At 30.6% G+C, this 25,692-nt stretch overlaps 2 protein-coding genes across 6 annotated transcripts in view; both read left to right on the top strand.

Annotated features, from left to right (window-relative positions):
• The first annotated feature begins 11,540 nt into the window (after positions 1-11,540).
• On the top strand, positions 11,541-15,770 carry LOC105851249 (zinc finger BED domain-containing protein RICESLEEPER 1-like). 3 transcript variants are annotated; one of them, XM_012711883.3, is made up of 4 exons: positions 11,541-11,891; positions 12,967-14,964; positions 15,059-15,123; positions 15,499-15,770. In XM_012711883.3, the coding sequence occupies exons 2-3, from the start codon at positions 12,993-12,995 to the stop codon at positions 15,112-15,114; spliced, it is 2,028 nt and encodes a 675-aa protein (XP_012567337.1). In that variant the 5' UTR covers positions 11,541-11,891; positions 12,967-12,992; the 3' UTR covers positions 15,115-15,123; positions 15,499-15,770. The 3 variants fall into 3 exon arrangements, with proteins under 3 accessions (XP_012567337.1, XP_012567336.1, XP_012567335.1); XM_012711882.3 differs by having other exon boundaries at positions 15,280-15,770; XM_012711881.3 differs by having other exon boundaries at positions 15,059-15,770.
• Positions 15,771-18,824: 3,054 nt separating this feature from the next.
• Positions 18,825-25,692, top strand: part of LOC101492749 (alpha,alpha-trehalose-phosphate synthase [UDP-forming] 1-like) — a 46,038-nt gene continuing 39,170 nt past the window's right edge. For 2 of the 3 annotated variants that reach the window (XM_027330908.2, XM_004515546.4), the window contains exons 1-2: positions 18,825-19,030; positions 24,668-25,029. In XM_027330908.2, the coding sequence (XP_027186709.1) occupies positions 24,690-25,029 (340 nt within the window). In that variant the 5' untranslated portion in view covers positions 18,825-19,030; positions 24,668-24,689. Of the gene's footprint in view, positions 19,031-23,686; positions 23,952-24,667; positions 25,030-25,692 lie in introns of those variants that run through there. The other variant, XM_012711880.3, reaches the window with a different exon arrangement.

Below are 25,692 nucleotides of genomic sequence, written 5' to 3'. Positions count from 1 at the left end.
TGACTTTTGTCGTTGTGTTACATGTAAGACCCATAATTTTAAAGTACACTTTATGTATTTTTGCGTATTTTGGATTTTGGCTTGGAGGCTTTTTAGCCAAAGTTATTAATATTTTGGAGTTTATATGATCAAAAAGATATTTTGATGCCGTTTAGAATTACTCGTCGATAAATAAATTAAATTAACTGCGGTGAATCTTTTACGAAAAATTTAATGCGTTATGGGTGAAATGGTGATTTAACAAATATCTAGTTATTTTGAGATATTTGTTAGAAGTAATATATATATATATATATATACCTATTTGTTTGAAAAGAAAAGGATATAAAAAGGAAAGAAGGAAAAAGGAAGAAAGGAAAAAGAAAGGAAAGAAAGAGAAAGGAAAGAAAAAGCAAAATTCCATCTTCTTCCTCTGTTCCCTCACGCGCAACCCCCTTCTCCCTCCTTCCTCCATTTTTCGTTTTCTTTGCTTCCTTTCTTCAAGATTAGAAACCCAAGGCTTGGTGGGTGATAGGATAAGGATTTCTTAACTTCACTCTCCCTCGTTGATTTGAAAACGAAGAAAAACGGCGTTAGGGATTCTAAAATCGTCAAACACGAACCCCCCCGTTTCATCTAGATCTAAGCTTCATTTCGCGAAGAGATAGAAGGGAAAGTTGCTCACTACCACGCTACGGTGCTAGTGAACTAAATTTGGAAGCGACGTTGCGAGCAGAGATTTTATCGGAATTACTCGCGGTACCGTGTTCGCACGTTAAAGCTAACGTTAAGGTAAGGGCTCCTTCCAAACTTCTAGTTTGCCTTTAGGGACTTATCTGTGGTTGTGTAGAAAAGAATTTTGTTAGGGTTGGAGTATTGATTTGGGGGAAAATGAATCTAAGGCTTTATGGGTAAAATCTTAGAGTTAGGTTTTGGTTACGTCAACGAATGTTTCGTGGGAAAATGAATTTAAACTCATTTATGTATGATTTTAAGTAAATGTAACTTGTTGTGTTTGAGTGGTAGATTGAGTTGATTTGTGTTCGTCGTATTTGACGTGTTCTCAAAGTTAAATGAGTATTAAGAATGGGGAATCTCTTAATGTCTTGTTTACTTAATGTTTTGTTTTGAAAATCGTTTAAGTTAAATGAGTATTAAGAATGGGGAATCTCTTAATGTCTTGTTTACTTAATATTTTGTTTTGAAAATCGTTTAAGTTAAATGAGTATTAAGAATGGGGAATCTCTTAATGTCTTGTTTACTTAATGTTTTGTTTTGAAAATCGTTTAAGTTAAATGAGTATTAAGTATTATGAATCTCTTAATGTCTTGTTTACTTAATGTTTGTTTTGAAAATCGTTTAAGTTAAATGAGTATTAAGAACGGGGAATCTCTTAATGTCTTGTTTACTTAATGTTTGTTTTGAAAATCGTTTAAGTTAAATGAGTATTAAGAACGGGGAATCTCTTAATGTCTTGTTTACTTAATGTTTGTTTTGAAAATCGTTTAAGTTAAATGAGTATTAAGAACGGGGAATCTCTTAATGTCTTGTTTACTTAATGTTTGTTTTGAAAATCGTTTAAGTTAAATGAGTATTAAGAATGGGGAATCTCTTAATGTCTACGTTTACTTAATGTTGTCGTGAAAATCGTTTAAGTTAAACGAGTATTAAGAATGGGGAATCTCTTAATGTCTACGTTAACTTAATGTGGTCGTGAAAATCGTTTAAGTTAAACGAGTATTAAGAATGGGGAATCTCTTAATGTCTACGTTAACTTAATGTGGTCGTGAAAATCGTTTAAGTTAAACGAGTATTAAGAATGGGGAATCTCTTAATGTCTACGTTAACTTAATGTGGTCGTGAAAATCGTTTAAGTTAAACGAGTATTAAGAATGGGGAATCTCTTAATGTCTACGTTAACTTAATGTGGTCGTGAAAATCGTTTAAGTTAAACGAGTATTAAGAATGGGGAATCTCTTAATGTCTACGTTAACTTAATGTGGTCGTGAAAATCGTTTAAGTTAAACGAGTATTAAGAATGGGGAATCTCTTAATGTCTACGTTTACTTAATGTTGTCGTGAAAATCGTTTAAGTTAAACGAGTATTAAGAATGGGGAATCTCTTAATGTCTACGTTTACTTAATGTTGTCGTGAAAATCGTTTAAGTTAAACGAGTATTAAGAATGGGGAATCTCTTAATGTCTACGTTTACTTAATGTTGTCGTGAAAATCGTTTAAGTTAAACGAGTATTAAGAATGGGGAATCTCTTAATGTCTACGTTTACTTAATGTTGTCGTGAAAATCGTTTAAGTTAAACGAGTATTAAGAATGGGGAATCTCTTAATGTCTACGTTTACTTAATGTTGTCGTGAAAATCGTTTAAGTTAAACGAGTATTAAGAATGGGGAATCTCTTAATGTCTACGTTTACTTAATGTTGTCGTGAAAATCGTTTAAGTTAAACGAGTATTAAGAATGGGGAATCTCTTAATGTCTACGTTTACTTAATGTTGTCGTGAAAATCGTTTAAGTTAAACGAGTATTAAGAATGGGGAATCTCTTAATGTCTACGTTTACTTAATGTTGTCGTGAAAATCGTTTAAGTTAAACGAGTATTAAGAATGGGGAATCTCTTAATGTCTACGTTTACTTAATGTTGTCGTGAAAATCGTTTAAGTTAAACGAGTATTAAGAATGGGGAATCTCTTAATGTCTACGTTTACTTAATGTTGTCGTGAAAATCGTTTAAGTTAAACGAGTATTAAGAATGGGGAATCTCTTAATGTCTACGTTTACTTAATGTTGTCGTGAAAATCGTTTAAGTTAAACGAGTATTAAGAATGGGGAATCTCTTAATGTCTACGTTTACTTAATGTTGTCGTGAAAATCGTTTAAGTTAAACGAGTATTAAGAATGGGGAATCTCTTAATGTCTACGTTTACTTAATGTTGTCGTGAAAATCGTTTAAGTTAAACGAGTATTAAGAATGGGGAATCTCTTAATGTCTACGTTTACTTAATGTTGTCGTGAAAATCGTTTAAGTTAAACGAGTATTAAGAATGGGGAATCTCTTAATGTCTACGTTTACTTAATGTTGTCGTGAAAATCGTTTAAGTTAAACGAGTATTAAGAATGGGGAATCTCTTAATGTCTACGTTTACTTAATGTTGTCGTGAAAATCGTTTAAGTTAAACGAGTATTAAGAATGGGGAATCTCTTAATGTCTACGTTTACTTAATGTTGTCGTGAAAATCGTTTAAGTTAAACGAGTATTAAGAATGGGGAATCTCTTAATGTCTACGTTTACTTAATGTTGTCGTGAAAATCGTTTAAGTTAAACGAGTATTAAGAATGGGGAATCTCTTAATGTCTACGTTTACTTAATGTTGTCGTGAAAATCGTTTAAGTTAAACGAGTATTAAGAATGGGGAATCTCTTAATGTCTACGTTTACTTAATGTTGTCGTGAAAATCGTTTAAGTTAAACGAGTATTAAGAATGGGGAATCTCTTAATGTCTACGTTTACTTAATGTTGTCGTGAAAATCGTTTAAGTTAAACGAGTATTAAGAATGGGGAATCTCTTAATGTCTACGTTTACTTAATGTTGTCGTGAAAATCGTTTAAGTTAAACGAGTATTAAGAATGGGGAATCTCTTAATGTCTACGTTTACTTAATGTTGTCGTGAAAATCGTTTAAGTTAAACGAGTATTAAGAATGGGGAATCTCTTAATGTCTACGTTTACTTAATGTTGTCGTGAAAATCGTTTAAGTTAAACGAGTATTAAGAATGGGGAATCTCTTAATGTCTACGTTTACTTAATGTTGTCGTGAAAATCGTTTAAGTTAAACGAGTATTAAGAATGGGGAATCTCTTAATGTCTACGTTTACTTAATGTTGTCGTGAAAATCGTTTAAGTTAAACGAGTATTAAGAATGGGGAATCTCTTAATGTCTACGTTTACTTAATGTTGTCGTGAAAATCGTTTAAGTTAAACGAGTATTAAGAATGGGGAATCTCTTAATGTCTACGTTTACTTAATGTTGTCGTGAAAATCGTTTAAGTTAAACGAGTATTAAGAATGGGGAATCTCTTAATGTCTACGTTTACTTAATGTTGTCGTGAAAATCGTTTAAGTTAAACGAGTATTAAGAATGGGGAATCTCTTAATGTCTACGTTTACTTAATGTTGTCGTGAAAATCGTTTAAGTTAAACGAGTATTAAGAATGGGGAATCTCTTAATGTCTACGTTTACTTAATGTTGTCGTGAAAATCGTTTAAGTTAAACGAGTATTAAGAATGGGGAATCTCTTAATGTCTACGTTTACTTAATGTTGTCGTGAAAATCGTTTAAGTTAAACGAGTATTAAGAATGGGGAATCTCTTAATGTCTACGTTTACTTAATGTTGTCGTGAAAATCGTTTAAGTTAAACGAGTATTAAGAATGGGGAATCTCTTAATGTCTACGTTTACTTAATGTTGTCGTGAAAATCGTTTAAGTTAAACGAGTATTAAGAATGGGGAATCTCTTAATGTCTACGTTTACTTAATGTTGTCGTGAAAATCGTTTAAGTTAAACGAGTATTAAGAATGGGGAATCTCTTAATGTCTACGTTTACTTAATGTTGTCGTGAAAATCGTTTAAGTTAAACGAGTATTAAGAATGGGGAATCTCTTAATGTCTACGTTTACTTAATGTTGTCGTGAAAATCGTTTAAGTTAAACGAGTATTAAGAATGGGGAATCTCTTAATGTCTACGTTTACTTAATGTTGTCGTGAAAATCGTTTAAGTTAAACGAGTATTAAGAATGGGGAATCTCTTAATGTCTACGTTTACTTAATGTTGTCGTGAAAATCGTTTAAGTTAAACGAGTATTAAGAATGGGGAATCTCTTAATGTCTACGTTTACTTAATGTTGTCGTGAAAATCGTTTAAGTTAAACGAGTATTAAGAATGGGGAATCTCTTAATGTCTACGTTTACTTAATGTTGTCGTGAAAATCGTTTAAGTTAAACGAGTATTAAGAATGGGGAATCTCTTAATGTCTACGTTTACTTAATGTTGTCGTGAAAATCGTTTAAGTTAAACGAGTATTAAGAATGGGGAATCTCTTAATGTCTACGTTTACTTAATGTTGTCGTGAAAATCGTTTAAGTTAAACGAGTATTAAGAATGGGGAATCTCTTAATGTCTACGTTTACTTAATGTTGTCGTGAAAATCGTTTAAGTTAAACGAGTATTAAGAATGGGGAATCTCTTAATGTCTACGTTTACTTAATGTTGTCGTGAAAATCGTTTAAGTTAAACGAGTATTAAGAATGGGGAATCTCTTAATGTCTACGTTTACTTAATGTTGTCGTGAAAATCGTTTAAGTTAAACGAGTATTAAGAATGGGGAATCTCTTAATGTCTACGTTTACTTAATGTTGTCGTGAAAATCGTTTAAGTTAAACGAGTATTAAGAATGGGGAATCTCTTAATGTCTACGTTTACTTAATGTTGTCGTGAAAATCGTTTAAGTTAAACGAGTATTAAGAATGGGGAATCTCTTAATGTCTACGTTTACTTAATGTTGTCGTGAAAATCGTTTAAGTTAAACGAGTATTAAGAATGGGGAATCTCTTAATGTCTACGTTTACTTAATGTTGTCGTGAAAATCGTTTAAGTTAAACGAGTATTAAGAATGGGGAATCTCTTAATGTCTACGTTTACTTAATGTTGTCGTGAAAATCGTTTAAGTTAAACGAGTATTAAGAATGGGGAATCTCTTAATGTCTACGTTTACTTAATGTTGTCGTGAAAATCGTTTAAGTTAAACGAGTATTAAGAATGGGGAATCTCTTAATGTCTACGTTTACTTAATGTTGTCGTGAAAATCGTTTAAGTTAAACGAGTATTAAGAATGGGGAATCTCTTAATGTCTACGTTTACTTAATGTTGTCGTGAAAATCGTTTAAGTTAAACGAGTATTAAGAATGGGGAATCTCTTAATGTCTACGTTTACTTAATGTTGTCGTGAAAATCGTTTAAGTTAAACGAGTATTAAGAATGGGGAATCTCTTAATGTCTACGTTTACTTAATGTTGTCGTGAAAATCGTTTAAGTTAAACGAGTATTAAGAATGGGGAATCTCTTAATGTCTACGTTTACTTAATGTTGTCGTGAAAATCGTTTAAGTTAAACGAGTATTAAGAATGGGGAATCTCTTAATGTCTACGTTTACTTAATGTTGTCGTGAAAATCGTTTAAGTTAAACGAGTATTAAGAATGGGGAATCTCTTAATGTCTACGTTTACTTAATGTTGTCGTGAAAATCGTTTAAGTTAAACGAGTATTAAGAATGGGGAATCTCTTAATGTCTACGTTTACTTAATGTTGTCGTGAAAATCGTTTAAGTTAAACGAGTATTAAGAATGGGGAATCTCTTAATGTCTACGTTTACTTAATGTTGTCGTGAAAATCGTTTAAGTTAAACGAGTATTAAGAATGGGGAATCTCTTAATGTCTACGTTTACTTAATGTTGTCGTGAAAATCGTTTAAGTTAAACGAGTATTAAGAATGGGGAATCTCTTAATGTCTACGTTTACTTAATGTTGTCGTGAAAATCGTTTAAGTTAAACGAGTATTAAGAATGGGGAATCTCTTAATGTCTACGTTTACTTAATGTTGTCGTGAAAATCGTTTAAGTTAAACGAGTATTAAGAATGGGGAATCTCTTAATGTCTACGTTTACTTAATGTTGTCGTGAAAATCGTTTAAGTTAAACGAGTATTAAGAATGGGGAATCTCTTAATGTCTACGTTTACTTAATGTTGTCGTGAAAATCGTTTAAGTTAAACGAGTATTAAGAATGGGGAATCTCTTAATGTCTACGTTTACTTAATGTTGTCGTGAAAATCGTTTAAGTTAAACGAGTATTAAGAATGGGGAATCTCTTAATAATGCGTTATGGGTAAAACCTTAGAGTTAGGATTTGTTTATATTGATGAATGTTTTGTGGTAAATGAATTTGAAGTCATTGTGTATGACTATGAGTAAATGAAGTCTGATGCATTTGGGTGTCATGTTGTGTTGAATTGTGTTCGTTGTGTTTGGCGTGTCCATACTTGATGTTTGTTAATTGGTGTGTTTGTTGTGAATTATGGTTTGAATGTAGAGTATGTTTGAGTTTGTTTCTGTGGAATTTGAAAACCATTAGAGTTAAACGAGTATTAAAAATGGGGAATCTTTTAATACCTCGGTTTACTTAATGTGCGTTTGAGGAAAATGTTTAAGTTAACTGGACGTTAAGAATGGGGAATCTCTTAATGTCTCGGTTACTTAACTATCGTTTTTGAAAATCGTTTCAGTAAATGAGTATTAAGAATGGGGAATCTCTTAATGTCTTGTTTACTGAATGTTTTGTATGGAAATCGTTTAAGTCAAAAGTGTATTAAGAACAAAGGTAAGCAAGTTGCTAAACCTTACAATCGACCACGAACTAACAACGGTGGGCAGAATCGCCCAGGGAACTAGAATTTTGGGAGACAACTGGGACGAGTGGTTCGTTGTTTCCGATGTGGGGAAGAGGGACATTATGCTAACGCTTGTACCCCTAATACTCTCACATGCTACAATTGTCAGAAGCCAGGACACATGGCAAAAGATTGCACGACTCCAAAGGTAGAACCCGTTGTGAATGTAACTAGGGCTACTCGTCCTACTGCTAGAGGACGCATTTATTGTGTGAGTGCTGAAGAGGGGAATCCATCTGGTAATCTGATTCAACGTGACTGTGAGATTGTAGGTAACACTCTAACTGCACACTTTGATTTGGGGGCAACCCATTCCTTCATTGCTATGGATTGTGTGAATCGCTTGAAGTTATCTGTGTCTGCTTTACCTTTTGATTTGGTTGTTTCCACACCTGCTAAGACTTTGACAGTAAATTCTGCATGTTTACATTGTCAAATAACTATTCAGAATAGGGATTTCTTGGTTAATTTGATTTGTTTACCTCGACAATCACTCGAGGTCATTCTTGGTTAAGAGAAGGAACACATGAGTTTTTGTTTCTGGCTAATGTGGAGGCAAAGATAAATGTGGACATAGATGATGTGATGCTCGTTAATGAGTACTGGGACGTATTCCCAACGGAAATTCCAAGATTGCCATCGGTAAGAGAAGTGGAATTTTTCATTGATTTGCACCCAGGAATCAGACCTATTTCAATGGCACCGTATCGAATGTCGCCATTGGAATTAAATGAACTCAAAAGCCAAATTGAAGACTTGCTGGAGAAGAAATTTATTAGGCCAAGTGTATCACCATGGGGTGCTCCAGTTTTGCTAGTTAAGAAGAAGGACGGAAGCTCGCGCCTATGTGTGGATTATAGACAGCTTAACAAGGCAACTATTAAGAATCGTTATCCTTTGCCACGAATCGATGATTTGATGGATCAATTGAGAGGGGCCGCGATATTTTCGAAGATTGACTTGAAGTCGGGTTACCATCAGATTCGAGTAAGGGAAGGAGACATTCAGAAAACAGCTTTCAGAACCCGCTATGGACATTATGAATACCTGGTTATGCCGTTTGGAGTTACCAATGCACCGGCAATTTTCATGGACTACATGAACAGAATCTTTAATTCATTCCTTGATAAATTCGTTGTGGTGTTCATTGATGATATATTGATTTATTCGAGGACTGAAGAAGAGCATGGAGAACATTTACGACAGGTTCTTGAGATTTTACGCGAGAAGCGATTGTATGCCAATCTGTCGAAGTGTGAATTTTGGCTAGAGAAAGTGAATTTCTTGGGACATGTGATAACCAAGGAAGGAATCGCTGTAGATCCGGCTAAGATTGAGGCGGTTCTTGCTTGGAAACAGCCTCAGACTGTCACTGACATACGAAGCTTTGTAGGACTGGCAGGGTACTACAGGAGGTTTATTGAAGGTTTTGCTAAGATTGTGGCTCCATTAACACAACTTACCAGAAAAGATCAACCGTTCGCATGGACGGAGAAGTGTGAGGAAAATTTTCAGTTACTAAAGAGAAAATTGACGACCTCACCAGTATTGGTGCTACCGCAATCAGATGAACCCTATGAAGTTTATTGTGATGCATCTCACCAAGGGATGGGATGTTTTCTGATACAACACAAGAAAGTTGTAGCTTATGCCTCAAGGCAATTGAAGATTCATGAGATAAACTATCCTACTCATGATTTGGAGCTTGCTGCGGTTGTTTTTGCATTGAAGATCTGGAGGCACTATTTATATGGGTGCACATTCACCATGTTCAGTGACCATAAAAGTTTGAAATATTTGTTTGATCAGAAGGAATTGAACATGATCAGATTAGATGGTTGAATAGATGATAGTTGTCTTTCTTTTGTGGATGTATTTATTTCAATTTGGAAAACTGTACCTATACCTCTTATTGTCAGCTAGACTTTTATTTTGATGGGTCCATGTACTACTTTTGATGTGACGTGGGGGAGTTAAAATTCTTGGGGCAGTGCTTTTGTACATGTGTCTGCCGAGAATACCCCAGGTGTATGAGTTATGTCTGATAGGCCTCATAGCCTCGGTGTATTTTCATGTTTAAATACTTTGGAATTTTATTTCAAAAACTATTCCGCTGCTTTTAAATATTGTTGACTTTTGTCGTTGTGTTACAACTTAAATATTTTATCCAAAGGTATTTCTTTCTAATATTTGAAATTCAATTTTAGTATTGTTAAAGGAAAAAAAAAGGGTTGTTACAATACTCTTACAATTTTCTCCTTCACCACATCCAATATGGTACTTTCGACATATTCGAGAAATTTTATAAATTTTTCACACTCCTTTTTGAACTCGACAACGACACCAACATATACATCATCTAAAGGAGATACCACTACAACATCCCAAGCATGCATTATGGTGTTCCATAATATATCAGTTTGACCTATTTCACATTCACATCTACAAATTTCAAAAGCTTTACCTTCACATCCAACTTGCATCTAGCTCTAGCATTTTTTGTAATATGATATCGACATAGTAAAGTAGTAAAGGTTGGAAAAATCGCAACAACAGTCATCAATGCAATATCTCTGTTAGTCACAATTACCTTGAGAATCTTGTCTTCAAACTTCAACAAATTACAAAAATATCTCTAGGACCCAAATGAAATTATCCTCCTTTTCAAATTTGAGAAAAGCAAACCCAACTAAATATATCATCTCTATTGAAGTCACACCAATGATCTCAAACAACATAATTTAGTACTAATTTGTTTTATAAGTCGAGTCCACCAGCAATACAATAAAAAAAGTCTTAAACAACTTGACTGATTCAAGATGAGCCTAAAACATATCATGCGTTTTAGTTTCAAAATTATCAATCGTTCTATATATGTATACATATGTGTGATCATCAAAGCATTTCAACATATATTGCATTTCTAATCTCGAACCCATTATAATTTTCTTGTATCTTTGACGTGCATTACAAACTTGCTTTGTCACACTTTCAATTCTTTTGTCTTTCAAAGTCATTAGAATATTTTTTTGGTGGGACAATGTTCCTTGTCATCTCACCAACAAGTTCATTCTTTTCCTCATTTAAATGACCAACAACGAGATAACCTTCTAACTTTTGATTCATCTCATGGTTGTGTGTTTCAGACACAACACTAAGATTTCATTATTTTGTTGTTAGAAAATAACCATGCAACCTGAATGAACATTCACATTTCCTAGATCTTGTGTCTTCGTGTTTCAACTTTTTATTGGTTCCTTTACATACACCACCCTTTTTGTAACTCAATACAAAAAATTGTTTTCGTCAATTAGAACCATGATCAGATTTTGTAATTACTACTAAAATCCTAACTTAGTTGATTAACGATGAACCCAAACAATCAAATCATCTCGGGAGCTATACTTACTATCAATAATAAAGTTTATCCAAACATCAATGTCATTCACCATTGGTTTCAAATTTGCTGCTTCTTTGGGTTTCAAGTCAGGTACGGGTTCAAGTTTCAATTCAACTGCAAACTCAAGTTAAGTTCAGGTGCAAGCTCAGATTTCAAATAAAGTGTCGACAAATGTTTTGATTCAGCTTTAGGCTTAACCATAACTAACTACAAAGATTCAACACAAATTAAAACCCAATTATGTAGAAAACAAACCATTCTTAACTGCCTTAACTACTACTGATTACTGAATGTGTGAATCCGGTAGTGTTATGTTTTGAAAAACATACCACCTGATGCGTGAATTTGATGGTTGAAAACTACTTACCGAATCCCATGATTTGGTACCACACAGTACGGTTCTTCAAAGACTTTAACGAACAAAATGACAATGAAGAGATTTTTAGAGCTATATTATCATTGCAATGAAGAAAAATATAGCTAATGATGCTAATGGAGGAAAGAATGGGGTTTTTGAACTCCAAAAACGTAAAAATAGACGAAGGATTTAAATTTAAGTATTAAAGAAGAAATATATGATAAAAAGAATCATATAATTTATATATATGTACCTACCGGATGCGAATCCAATAACTTATATTATCATATTCAAATATTTGGAAAACGGGTGAATTTGAAGATTAGGGGGTCTATAGTCGTCAGCGATGATTAAGCAACTATCTTATTATCTATAGCCAAAATCAATAACCGAAACCCAATTACTGGAACCCATGCTTCTGAAGACCCGACCCGTTCTTCTCTCCTCACATTTCATCAACAACATTATGAGCCCTATAGGAATCGGATCCAACCCATATTCCTCCACGCCAAAATCGGGTCATCTTTGTATCGCTCTTTCTACCTCTCCAAACCCTATCGTTTCTACCGGATCATCCGATCGGACCCAAACACCTCAACCACCTTCCCTCCTCTCTCTCTCCCTTTCTCTCTAAGTAAGGCTCTCTTTCTCTCTTCAATTCAACTTTCTCTATTGCAATTTCATCATTTAATTGTTAAATTTGCAACAACTACTGAAACAGTTATTTAAATTGCAACTATTGTATAAAAAGAGTGTTGTTACAAATTTTTATTCTTTGTTCTTGTTGTGTATAATAGGGGTACTTGTTCCTTTTAGATGTAAAATTTGTAATGAATCTTGTCAGTTCCTGGTTTTAAATTATAGGCAAGCCTCTGTTTGTTTTTTTAAATAATTTATTTATTTGTTGCTTCAATTAGCTGGGACCTTAATATTGAGTTAGTAATGTTTGTGTACTATAATTTAGGAATGTTACTTATGTGTTGTTTTTATTCAATTACTTGTTCATTTCTTTTTATCTGTAGAAAAATTAGCAAGGTTTTAATTAAATTGAGGTTGAAGTTGCCCATGATGTGATCCACAATTACAGCCTTAGAATAATCAGAAGCATTATGTCCATATATCCAATTCATGGATTTAGCTAACTTGATTTACCTAAGGATATCCTGAGCCTTGGTTCTAGCTATTGTGTTTTATTTGTGGGTATGGGTCTAGGCATCTTTAAGGTTGACTTAGTTTGAGTCAAGATATATCTAGGTTCTGATTTAAACTCATGGTTTTTACCATATAAGGACTATACTATGATTTAATTAGATATCTTCACTTTTAAGTAGTGTTTTAAATTTCTGTCCGCAAATGTAATATTAAGTTTTCACAAGTCTCTTCAATTGCAATAGTAGTCGGCAACGGCTAGTCACATTAGTCATATTTTCCCAATTTTTTTATGATTTCAAAGATCATAATGTAATTGCAACTGCAATTTATAATCTTTCTTTTGAGTGATGTAATGTAACTGGATCAGCTTTTTAGTCTCTTATAATTTTACCAGTCTAATTTCAGTAATTTTTACGGAATGAACTTAAAATTTAAGCTTTATCCAACTACGTCTTTGTCCAATCCTTTGCTACTGATTTTTTTTAAAAAAAACTTGAATTATTTGTCGTGTAATTTTTTGGGTTTTGACGTGTCACTTTGTTTTGTATGGCATGCAGATTAACTATATTCTCAAGCCTATGTGATGGAAATACCAAATGATTCAGGCGCTAAGAAACCAAAGAGATTGACATCTGTTGTCTGGAATCACTTTGAAAGGATTAGAAAGGCTGACATATGTTATGCTGTTTGCGTTCATTGTAACAAGAGACTTAGTGGATCAAGTAATAGTGGAACTACTCATCTAAGAAACCACTTGATTCGGTGTCTTAAAAGATCAAACTTTGATGTTTCTCAACTACTTGCGGCAAAGAGAAGGAAAAAAGATAATACTGTCAGCCTAGCAAACATTAGTTTTGATGAAGGTCCGAGGAAAGAAGAATATGTAAAGCCAACATTCGTCAAGTTTGAACAGGAACATAAGAAAGATGAAATGATTAACTATGTAAGTGGTAAATTTGATCAGGAGAGGAGTCAACTTGATCTCGCGCGTATGATCATATTACATGGATACCCGGTGACCGTGGTTGAACAAGTAGGATTCAAGGTCTTTGTGAAGAACCTCCAGCCTCTCTTTGAGTTTTTGCCAAATAGTGGTATTGAGATTTCATGTTTAGAAATCTACAGGAGGGAGAAAGAGAAAGTGTATGAGATGATAAACAAGTTATGTGGTAGGATTAATCTGTCTATTGAAATGTGGTATTCGACAGAAAATTCTTCGTATTTGTGTCTATCAGCACATTACATTGATGAGGAATGGAAAATGCGGAAGAAAATTTTGAACTTTCTTACACTCGACTCTTCTTACACTGAAGACTTGCTTCCAGAAGTGATTATCAAATGTCTCGATGAATGGGACATTGACTGCAAACTATTTGCATTGACTCTTGATGATTGTTCTGTTGATGATGACATCACTCTACGAATCAAAGAGAGAGTTTCCGAGAAAAGGCCTTTCTTAAGTACTCGACAAATACTTGATGTACGCTCTGCAGCACATCTCATAAGTTCCATTGTTCAAGATGCCATGGATGCGTTGCATGACGTGATCCAAAAGATTCGAGAGAGCATCCGATATGTTAAAAGTTCACAAGAAGTGCAAGGAAAATTTAATGAAATTTCTCAACGTGCTGGGATCAACTCTCAGAAGACCTTATATCTTGATTTTCCACTTCACTGGAAGTCTACATATATCATGCTTGAAACTGCACTAGAATACAGGAAAGCCTTTTCAGTCTTCCAAGAACACGATCCCTCCTACACTTCAATTCTATCCGACGAAGAGTGGGAATGGGCAAATTCTGTTGCTGGATATTTAAAACTCCTTGTTGAAATCATGAATATCTTCTCAGGCAAAAGATTTCCTACTGCCAATATATTCTTCCCCGAGATCTGCGACATTCATATTCAACTGATTGACTGGAGCAGAAGCTCCGACAATTTTCTTAGTCCCATGGCTTTGAAGATGAAAGCCAAATTTGATAAGTACTGGAGCAAGTGCAGTTTGGCGCTAGCTTTAGCCGCAGTCCTAGACCCCCGGTTTAAAATGAAGTTGGTTGAGTATTACTACTCCCTGATATATGGCAGCACCGCTTTGGAACGAATCAAAGAAGTTTCAGATGGTATCAAAGAACTTTTTAATGCATATTCTATCTGTTCAACAATGGTTGATCAAGGGTCGGCCTTACCTGGAAGTAGCTTACCAAGCACAAGTTGTGGTGTTGCCAGGGATAGACTAAAAGGCTTTGACAGATTTCTTCACGAGACATCACAGAGTCAGTCCATGGTGTCAGACTTAGACAAGTATTTAGAGGAACCAATCTTTCCTCGCAATTCTGATTTTAACATTTTGAACTGGTGGAGAGTCCACATGCCAAGATACCCAATTTTGTCTATGATGGCAAGAGATGTTCTCGGGACTCCCATGTCAACTTTGGCACCTGAATTGGCATTTAGCACAGTAGGAAGAGTGCTGGATTCTTCTCGCAGTTCATTGAACCCAGGTACACGAGAGGCTTTAGTATGCACACAAGATTGGATCCAAAATGAATCAGGAGGTATGTTCTTACTTGGTGGTTTTTCTCAACACTTAGAATAATCTTAAATTCCTAATTCTTTTTATGCATTTTTCTTACTCTGACATCTTATCAGATATAAATCCAACGCCAAGCCATTCCGCTCTACCACTTCTCCTTGAATCAAGTTAACTTTCCCAGGTATTCTTCAGCGAAACTTGTATCAAATGTTTGTAATCTCTCTACTTTCGCTTGTTGAACATTGTGCTTAAAACTTATTAATGTGCAGTGTTCCAAGGTTGATTGTTCTGTTACTGGTTCACTAGTTACTTTTATCTTTTTGTTTTACGATTTCAGGTAGTATCATCAAAGAAGCTATCTTTGAATTGTAACTGTACCTTTGTTCTCCTGTATCATTTCTTGTTGGGAAGTGATATATTGAAAATATTATGTGAAAAGCAATGTATATTAGAATAATGAAGTAGTTTTTATTTTTCATGTTTAAAGCTAACGCATTTGCTTAGCCGTCAAATGTTTTTATTGGAGTTTCATTCAGATAAATCTGATTTTGTATAGAGGGTTGCATGACCTTGATATCAAAGACGTCCCTTACATGTTTCACTATTCCTACAATACGGCTGCACAAAGTGATGAATTTTGAATGAAGATCTTCAACAATTGCGTTATGGCATAGTTTTAACTCTCATTTAATCTTTTATCATCTCTATCAATTGAAGTTCTTACTTACACTTGCTCACTGGACCAGTTATACAACTATATATATGGTATAGAGTAATTGCATAAGAACTATTTCCTTTGTTCTATATATCTATTGATGTTTAAGGTTACATTTTTTTTTTAATTACAGTTTGGATCTTTTTATTATTATTATTATTAACAATTTACGGAATTGGTCCCCCTATTTTAAAACTGACAATTTTGGTCTCTCTTTCATATTTTTGAACTAAAAAAATGATGAATTATATGAAATAGAACCATTTAGATGGATTGATTAAATTTTAAATATGAAAAATTTCTAAAGTTAAAAGTCAGTTTTTATAGCGTTTTATTCAAATTTCATGAATGTTAATCATATTACATCATTGTATTATATGTCATTTTATTTAAAGCATTTGACGTCATCATTTTTAGTTAAAAAATCAGACGGAGGAACCAAAATTGTTGACTTTTAAAATATGGTGACTAATTTCGTAAATGAGTATAAATAAAAGAGTAAAATTGCAATTAAATTTGTTTTTTTTAAGAAGTCAACACTATTTGTGATGTTATGTGTAGATTGTATTTTAAGGGTTCATTTGATAGATAAAATAAGAGATATGATAAAAATAAGTTATCATATCATGTTTGAATCTAGTGTTTGATGAACTAACATAAAATTATGTTCATCTAAAACTCTATTCTATCATGTCTCTTTAGTTGAAATTTATATCTTTAACATGAGATGGGATATAAATCAGTAGAATAGAATAATAATTTTCTCAATTACTTTTATAAAATATAATTTAAAATAGAAATATTAAAAATATAAAAATAATTTATAAATATATAATTTGAAATATAAAAATGTAAATCTAATCAAATATAAATATAAAAATAATTAATAGAATTTAATATTAAATTTAAAAATGAAATATTAATAATTAATTTGAAAAATGTTTATGATTTATTTTGTTTTTTTATATAATTTAATAAATTAGTATTCAAAATTATAAAATATGAAAATTAATTAAAATTTTAAAATAAATATAATTTGTTCATAAGGGTATTTTTGTCATTTACATATAATATATATCATATCTTTATCTACATTATAACAAATAAAATAAAATTAGTATTCAAAATTATAAATTTAATAAATTAGTATTCAAAATTATAAAATATGAAAATTAATTAAAATTTTAAAATAAATATAATTTGTTCATAAGGGTATTTTTGTCATTTACATATAATATATATCATATCTTTATCTACATTATAACAAATAAAATAAAATTATTTAGTTACTCATGATTTTTTTTTTAAATTAAATTGTCTATTTAGTAGTATCAATTGATAATTTTAAACATAAAATTATTTTATTACTTATTTATTTTTTTAGTATTTTTAATTTATAATATTTAAAATATAATAAATTAATTTAAAAAACATTAACATGTAATTATTCATAATAATAATTTTTTATTTAAATATAATATATATTATATATTGTCAAGATAAGATATATATTAAATATATGACAAAATAAAATGTTATTACATGTATATGAAACACAATATATGATAATGTTTATTCTGTTATTATTATATTTTTATCCTATTTTATATTATATTATGTTTTTATTATATTTTGCACATCGATCAGGTCTTAAAAGTTGAACCAATTATATTATAACTTTTAAATTTGATTAATATTTTATTTTATCTTTTAATGTACACACTTAATCAAACTGAGGAACTACTATAATCTTATTTGATTTGGTAACTTTTAAAAAATTATTTATATATTCTAGATTAATATTATATGATATATGAAGGCCCAAGTATAAGGCAGCAGCCCATGGGCAAAGAAATTGTCTGTTATTAGTATTTATAAAATTTTATCAGTAGTTGCCTTAGCACAATGGTGAAGAGTGCGTGTGTTTTTAATTCCCTTGAGAATGAGGTTTGTTCCCAAGTTCAGCAAAGGTCACTTATTTTTATAAGGCCTCTGATTTTTCTATTACTTTATCTCATCTAAAAATTAATTAGCCACTAAAAGCCTCACCTCAGTGCTCAACTTTTTTTTTAACACCTCAATGTTCAACTTTTTTTTTTAACAACTCAATGTTCACCAATATTAAAATATTTAAACAAAACTATAAATTACATTACCCTAGAGCTAGTATATGTAAAATAAAAGACTGTGCGAATGTGCTTATTAAACTGTGACCATTGGTGTATTACTTTTTCTTGGTGCATACCGTGTATTGTTTGGGTCAACGACAATGATAAAGATTTGGATATTTTTCTACTATATGTTGTTTTGAAAAAATCTACTATATCGTATATTTTGTTTTTATACAAAAATGTCTTAGTTTATTTTACTTTTAGGTACTCTATTTTATCTTTAGGAGGTCGTAAGACTAACAAAGATGATTTGTTTTCTTTTATATGAAGTTACAATCGTTGGGATGCAACCACGTGTTGGTTTATTTATTTTTTAATAAATAAAAAATATTAAATTAATAAATAAATTATATTAATAAAATCAAATAATATACATTAATAAAAAGTTAATTGCAAATAAATAGATATACCAAATAAAATCAATCTCAAATAAAGTTAAAAGTGGTTGCTAAATTAGTGTCAAACTTTAGTCATTAATTAGCTTCAAAAATCGGTCACATAATTCAGTCACATAATTCGGTCACTAAATTCAGTTGGTTTATTTATTTGATATACCACGTGTTGGTTTATTTATTTTTTAATAAATAAAAAATATTAAATTAATAAATAAATTATATTAATAAAATCAAATAATATACATTAATAAAAAGTTAATTGCAAATAAATAGATATACCAAATAAAATCAATCTCAAATAAAGTTAAAAGTGGTTGCTAAATTAGTGTCAAACTTTAGTCATTAATTAGCTTCAAAAATCGGTCACATAATTCAGTCACATAATTCGGTCACTAAATTCAGTCGTTGATTTAGTCGCAACAGTTAGCGACTAGCAGTTTAATACTGATTTAAATTAATCACTAAATCAGTCGCTATTAAATTTAGTAATCGATTTTCTTCATTTAGTGACCGAAAAATTAATCTCTAAAAATATTTTTTTTTAAGTAGTAAAAGAACTTGTTATAAAAGAGAATATAATAGAAAGATATCCTAAAAATTTTGCTTTTGAAAAGGAATGAAAAAAGATGGAACAAATACCCCCAATTGAGAGATAGCTTAAGCCAAAAGAATCCTGTTCGATATACAGCTTGTCTCACAAATGCTCTCTTCCATTCGTTGTTATCTTTTTGTCAATGCTCTCCTTTCCCTCACACACATACACAAGTTTCAAGGCCAAAGAAGTATCCTCGCCTTTGTATCTTCCCGGTTAGTTTTATCTTTTCCCTCTTTCTCTTTATTTTCCCATAGATAAATTTTGTGGTTTTTCTTGTTTTGATTGAATTCAGTTGTACTTCTAATCCTGTGATGGTGACAGTTACACCATAGATATGGAAAAACTGCTTGTTTTTTTGTTAATGTTGCACTCTTTATTTTCCTTGCTTTTAGACTTTGGTTATAATCTTGTTTTGTTTTGAATGAAGGAAAGTTCTACTATGATATTGAGGACTAATACTTGAAAATCATTCTAAATTTTATAGAGGATCAATATTGACATTTGAAAGTAAAAGTTTACTATTTTCTTTTATGTAAGGTTTGAGACATTTATTTAATAGGTGGTAATTTGGTAAAAATAAGAAAATAAACATGAATGTCTCAAATTGTCATCAATCGAATCATTATTTCAGTCTTAAAAACAAAGATAATTATAAACTTTTACTGTTAGAAAGTGATATCAATTTTCGATTCATGTTTTAGATGATTTTAAAGTATCAATCTACAATAAACTATTTATCAAGTATACCATCACATAAAATTGCCATTGAATTGAATAGTACGAAAACTAACTATTTATTTAGATGGCTAGTTAGACACGATTTAGTTGCAAAGAGAAATCATTAAGGAAATTCTTTTCTTGATTTGTGAATTGTGATGCTCATTCTACATTTGAGAACTTGTCAAACATAAAACGCAACTCTTTGACAAAATAAAACATATCCTTTTCAAATATTTGATCTGTGTTATTAATTAATACTCTTTCGGTTTTTTTTAATTATTATATTTGTATAAATTTTTTTGTTTTTATTCAGAAATAAATAAATTAAATTAAATAATAAATGATGATAGAAAAAGATAAATAATTCTAGAAAAACATTAAAATATTTATTAGCTGTCAGGGTACATCTAAAAAAACTGTAACTATAGAGGGAGTATAAACATCATCATCAGCCTTTAAATCTCAACATAGACATTTCAAATCAAACAATATGCACCTATCATCTCTAACGAGAAAAAGATGATAAAGATGCCTCAAATAGAACGGTACAATGTTAACGTCATTTCTCACCAAGTAATTTGGGCTAACTATGGACTAAAACTTTTGTGGTCTCAGTTGCAAATATAAAAGTCATGTGGGGCCAACTTTATCCACCTTTTAATTCTGAAAAATCACATGATTGCGGAAGTATACTTTGGGACGTACTGCATGATGAAAACAAATTGTGTTTTAACTCAATAATATATAGTTGGAGAATATAAAAATTGTGTTTTTTATATGTGTAGTTTCATAATAAATTTGGAGCTGAGGGAAATGACCCAATTACGTGGCCATTGCGGGTCCCTACCTGTTTAACGTAGAATCCTACACCTCTTGCAATATCAATAATGCGATCTCCACTTGCTTTCATTTATTTGATAGATTAAAAAAACAAAGAATTGCTGCACAGTGTAATTGCAATATTTTTCTTAGGTTACTACTTTTGACGCATTTATTACGGATTTGAACTGCAATATTTTAGTGTCAGTAAGGTTTTCTGCTAACCATTTTAAAACTATAGGTTTTCTGCTATACCCGTTTGGTTACTTGTAAGAAACTATCTAAATAGTCATCTCATTCTTGCGATTGTCTTTGAAAAATAACAATACTTTATACCTTTAGATGGAATCATCACTCATCAGTTGTGTCTTTGAGTGATCAAAGTATGTGAGAAAAGAGATCAAAACCAAATGCAAGAGAAAATCCTTAGACAACTCAATTAAGTGCCTTCGATTTTGACGGGAGATTAAGACTCTCTTTTGTGAAAAATTAGTTGATAATTTATAGTTTATTAAGTTAATTAAAATGTTTTTAATTGATTAAGTTAATTAAAGTGTTTTGATAAAATGAACAGTTTAATTAGTTTAAAAATGTAAAATGGCAAAATGATATTTTTAATTAAAAATAAATTTTGTATCAATTACTGCTTTAAATATTTTTAAATGATTAACTTGAAATTTATTTTTTTATTGAGTTAAAATTTATTAATATAATATATTTATTTAATTTTAAAATAAATAAATTAGTTTCAATTATTTAGTTTAAATATTAATTATTTTAAAACTTAAATTATTTATAAATAATTTAAAATTATAATAAATAAATTGTTTATTAATCTAATGTACTTTTATTTATTTAGCTAGTTTATTTATTTTATATTTATAAATAAATTATTTTAAATTATTGACAATAGAATAGTATTATTTATTAAAATTATTATATAGTTTAAATTTTACACAAATATGAATTTTTATATGGAGGCACATAAATATTTAAATAATTGATAGATTTTTTTTTTGACACCATAAGTTATGAATAAAATTATAGCATACAATTATGAATGTTTGTATGGAACACATTAATATTTAAATAAAAATACATTACAAGTACAGGGTTATCATTTGTGACTATTATAATTGAGGAAATGTTCTATATGCACCGTTTAAATGGTAGTAAGTAAATCCGGGAAAAACAAATGAAAATCTTTGTTTAAGTTGTTGCCAAACCAATGAAGCGTCACCAATCCAAAGGATGTTGCTCACAAATTTCTGGAGAAATTGAAAGATAACCATGACATTAACCAATGTTGCATCGTTCTATTATGGATACGTGGATTGCTGTGATTTTGATAATCTCGTTAATTAATTATTGGTTCAATCTCACCTATTGGAGGAGTTAAAAAAATTATAGTTAAAAAGATTCAAAAATAGAAAGTTACCAATATTAAAAACCTTTAAAATTTTGTGAATTTAGTGAGACTTATAAATTCACTTTTTCAAAAAAAAAATTCGATAAAAATTTATTTAAAGTTTTTTTTTAAAACATTTTTTAATTCGAAGTGAGAATTGTTTTTAAAATTTTTCTCATAAAATTTTTTGAGAAAAAAATGATTTAAATTTCTTTTTAAGAAATAAAATATTTTTAAATATTAAAAAAAAATTCTCAAAATTAACAAAATAGTGAGTCTATGAAATCCTGAGTCATTTCTTTAAACTCACAAAAATAATGAAATAATGAGTCAAAATTTTAAAATAATTATTTTAATAAGGTATCAAAGTGTTCAACAATAAATATTGCAACTTCACTGCCTATCATAACCATTCATCCTACCCCATCTATATTTTATCAAATTATTAAATTATTAAATTATAACTTTTATCAAATTATTAACTACATTATTCATTTCTTTACTAAAACATCTATATTTTTTTGCATTTTTTTCGTTATTTTATGGTGAAAAAAGAGGGCAAAGCCCAAATTTAAAAAAAAAGAAAATTAAATCTTACAAATATTTCTTGGTATGCAAACTCTGAACTTATTATAAAAAAAGAAATATTTAGAGCTCACTAGGAGGCTCCAAAACATGAAAATTAAAGTAACTCTATGAAATACTATAGCTAGCTAGCCAATCATCACTCTAGTTGTCTTCTCACCAAGTGTGTTTATTCTAAACTTTCTAGTCTAATCTAAAAAGATCTTGGATGCGATGAACCAACATTGAATCGTCGTTGATGTTGTCAATTTTTCTAATTACCATGTCAACAAAAATCCTCGAGTTACTCTCCACTCGAAGTTGGGAAACCCCATGTATCTGTGTCATGTCCATTTTGTTAGATAATGTTATTATATATTAGTAGTAAGAATATTTTAGACATTTCTATTCTCCTGTATATATACTCATTGTGATCCTATTAACTCAAGTTTGGTTCATTCTATGTTATGAAACCCTAGAGTGATTGTCTCTTTTCTTCCTCTTTTCATTATTAACATGGTATCAAAGAGCTTTGGTTGATTTTGGGATCTACTGTAAAGAAGAGATAGACTATTTTGATAGGAAAGATAAACCACCAAAAGAGAAAAGAGAAGAGTAACTCCATTCCCGATTTTGTTAAATAAGTATCAGAAAAACATCAATTGCGCATTCGTTAACCGTTGGATCGAGCTGATATTTGGACAACAGATTTGCAACATTCAGGTCTTCGTCTTCAACAGTCGGATCGACGAAAAGACGTCTGAAGGGGGAGAAATCGTGCTCGCACAACACCAAGTTATCCCTAATTTATCCAATTTTCATGTTGATCTCCTAAACTTTTGTCGGTAATGTTCGTGAAGATTCATTTCCTGCAACTTAAAGAGAATAAACTATAAATTAGAATAGAGAAGTCTAATGTGAGTCAACTTGAGTAGCTCCCAGCCAATCACTCAACAAATTGAGGTTTTTTTCGTCATTAATTGCACATCCATTGTACAACGAGCCAATTACCAAAATTTTAGAAATATAAAATATAATAATATAAAATTTGGTGAGTCAAAATATTTTTATACCATAAAAAACTCTTTAAAATTATAATAATAAAAAAAATAAATAAAAAAAATAAAAAAATCTTAACTCATTCAAAGTACTTTAAAAGTAATAATAGAGGAAAAACATATAGTGAAAAAATGAAGAATATGAAAAGTCAGATATTGCAGTGAAATGAGGCTTGAAAGCGTTGCAAGTCATGCGAAGTGTCTCTCTCACAACAACCCAGCTGTTAAAACACTTTCCAAAAATTGACTCACTAAACCATACAACAAGTCCAGTTCCCTATTTTTGAGGCCACACTTGTCTTTGCTTCAACTTTCCCCTAATTTCCGAGGTGACATAATAATTTGCATGTGAACTTGTTCTATCTCACCACCCACCAATTTAATATTATGATCTTCATTTCTATGGTTGCCTTATTTTTAATGCCGTGCCTCTCTTTGTCATCAATTTTTACTTCTCAACTCTCTTCTCCCAATTCTCTGCCTTCTTTGCAACCCAATGACCTTCAAAACGTAAAAAAACTTCAACTACTAAAGATTGAGCTTATCCCCATCCTCATTCGTTTGGTAATAGTACTATTAACGCTATTCTCTCCTTCTTAAACTTTCTTTCTTAGCGAAGTTTACATGTGAAAACATTTCAATGTTTCATATTGTAAAATTTGTTTAAGGTTGAATTGTATTTTTGGTTACTTTATTTTATTAAATTTACGAAAATAGTTTATTATAAAATTAAATTTTTAGGTTTATGTTTTTTATATTTCTTGCGGTTTTGATATCAAACTAAAATTTTAATCTATAAAATGATCTTTTTAGTCTAAAAATAATGATTCATAGTCCCAATTATAAAAATTTTAGAGAAAAAATCACCATTTTTTTAGATTAAAGTCACTATTTTTAAGAGAAAAATTATACTTTAGAATTAAATTTGCAATAAATGTAAAAAATATAGATATGAAAAGTTTCTTTTTAAAATAGAAGAATTATTTGTGAATATATTAAATTAAAAGGACTAAAAGTATCTACAGTTAAATCTTATTTTAATTTTATTTCTTAAAATGAAAAAGAAAATAATAGACTTAAAAAAAAATGAAAATGTAAAAAGAAAATATAATTTGGACAATTTGTCAAATTTGAATTCACTTTTTGTTTATCATATTGCACTTGTATTGTATTGCTAGTTGTGAAGTGAAATTAGTAGCGATAAGTGGATTATTATTGAGTATGTTTGGGAATTTGATTTAACTAAGATAATTATTGAGTAAAGTTGTGTTTTAATTTAGTTGATAGAAGGAGAAAGCATATATGCCAGGGAATACATACAATGGTGATTCAAATCATATACCGGGGCGTGTAGAAAGGCTATTAAGAGAGAGAGAACTGAGGAAAAGTGGAAGAGAAAACAATGGAAGTGAAGTTGTATATTTGGAGAAGGAGGAGAAGAATAATGTATCATCATTATTAAGAAGTGGTGAGAGGCAAGAAGATGTTGTTGGAAAAGGAGAAGGTTGTTATAATAGCAATAATAATAATAGACAGAGGCTTTTGGTTGTTGCAAATAGGTTGCCCGTGTCGGCAATTAGGAAAGGTGAAGATTCGTGGTCTTTGGAGATTAGCGCAGGTGGCCTCGTAAGTGCTCTCTTAGGTATGCATCTCTTGCTTTCATTTTATTTCATTTAATTTGTATACATGCTTTCATTTACCACTACTTCTTTTCATTTTTTTTTATCTTTTTAATTATACCCTTAAAATTATTCATCCACGCTTGAATTTCCGTAATATACACGAATTTAATTAAAAACATATGTGACGTGTGAGAGATATTTTAAGAATGTAACTAGAAAAAAATCCACTTTATTCATTTGTACTTTATTTATTTCGTATTCTCTTCAAAAGGTTTTTGGATTTAATCTAAATACATAACCTAAATATTTTTTTGCAATGGCTCCACTTTAATCAATTTCGGAGAAAATAAGTACAATAATTAATTTAGTGCTTAAAATGGGAGGGGTGTTATGAGTGTATTGTAACTTGATGTTTTAAATTAGGAGTATTTCATAGTGAAAAAATAATTACCCCCTTTTTCTCTCTCAAAATATAAGAGTTTTTACTTACCTCTTGTTAAGACTTTAGTTACTTTGTAGTTGAACTCTAAATTACTTTATATCTTTTTAAGTTTTGGTTTTTAGACATCTCAAAATAAATAAAAATATTTCTTAAAATCATTGTAATTGATAACAATTTTATGGTCATACTAATAAGTGCCTTAGGATAATTGATAACAAAATCAAAATTGAAATTTTTGCAT

This window comes from Cicer arietinum, chromosome 7 (assembly GCF_000331145.2).
Source record: "Cicer arietinum cultivar CDC Frontier isolate Library 1 chromosome 7, Cicar.CDCFrontier_v2.0, whole genome shotgun sequence".
Classification (NCBI taxonomy): Eukaryota; Viridiplantae; Streptophyta; class Magnoliopsida; order Fabales; family Fabaceae; genus Cicer; species Cicer arietinum.
The sequence above is the reverse complement of the archived record's forward strand: the minus strand, read 5'-3'. Positions and strand labels throughout refer to the sequence as shown.

Bases quoted from the DNA above. Each gene is read 5' to 3' on its own strand.
- LOC105851249 (XM_012711883.3), top strand. From the start codon at position 12,993: ATGGAAATACCAAATGATTCAGGCGCTAAGAAACCAAAGAGATTGACA. The intron at 14,965-15,058 runs GTATGTTCTTAC...ACATCTTATCAG, and splicing joins GATCCAAAATGAATCAGGAG to ATATAAATCCAACGCCAAGC.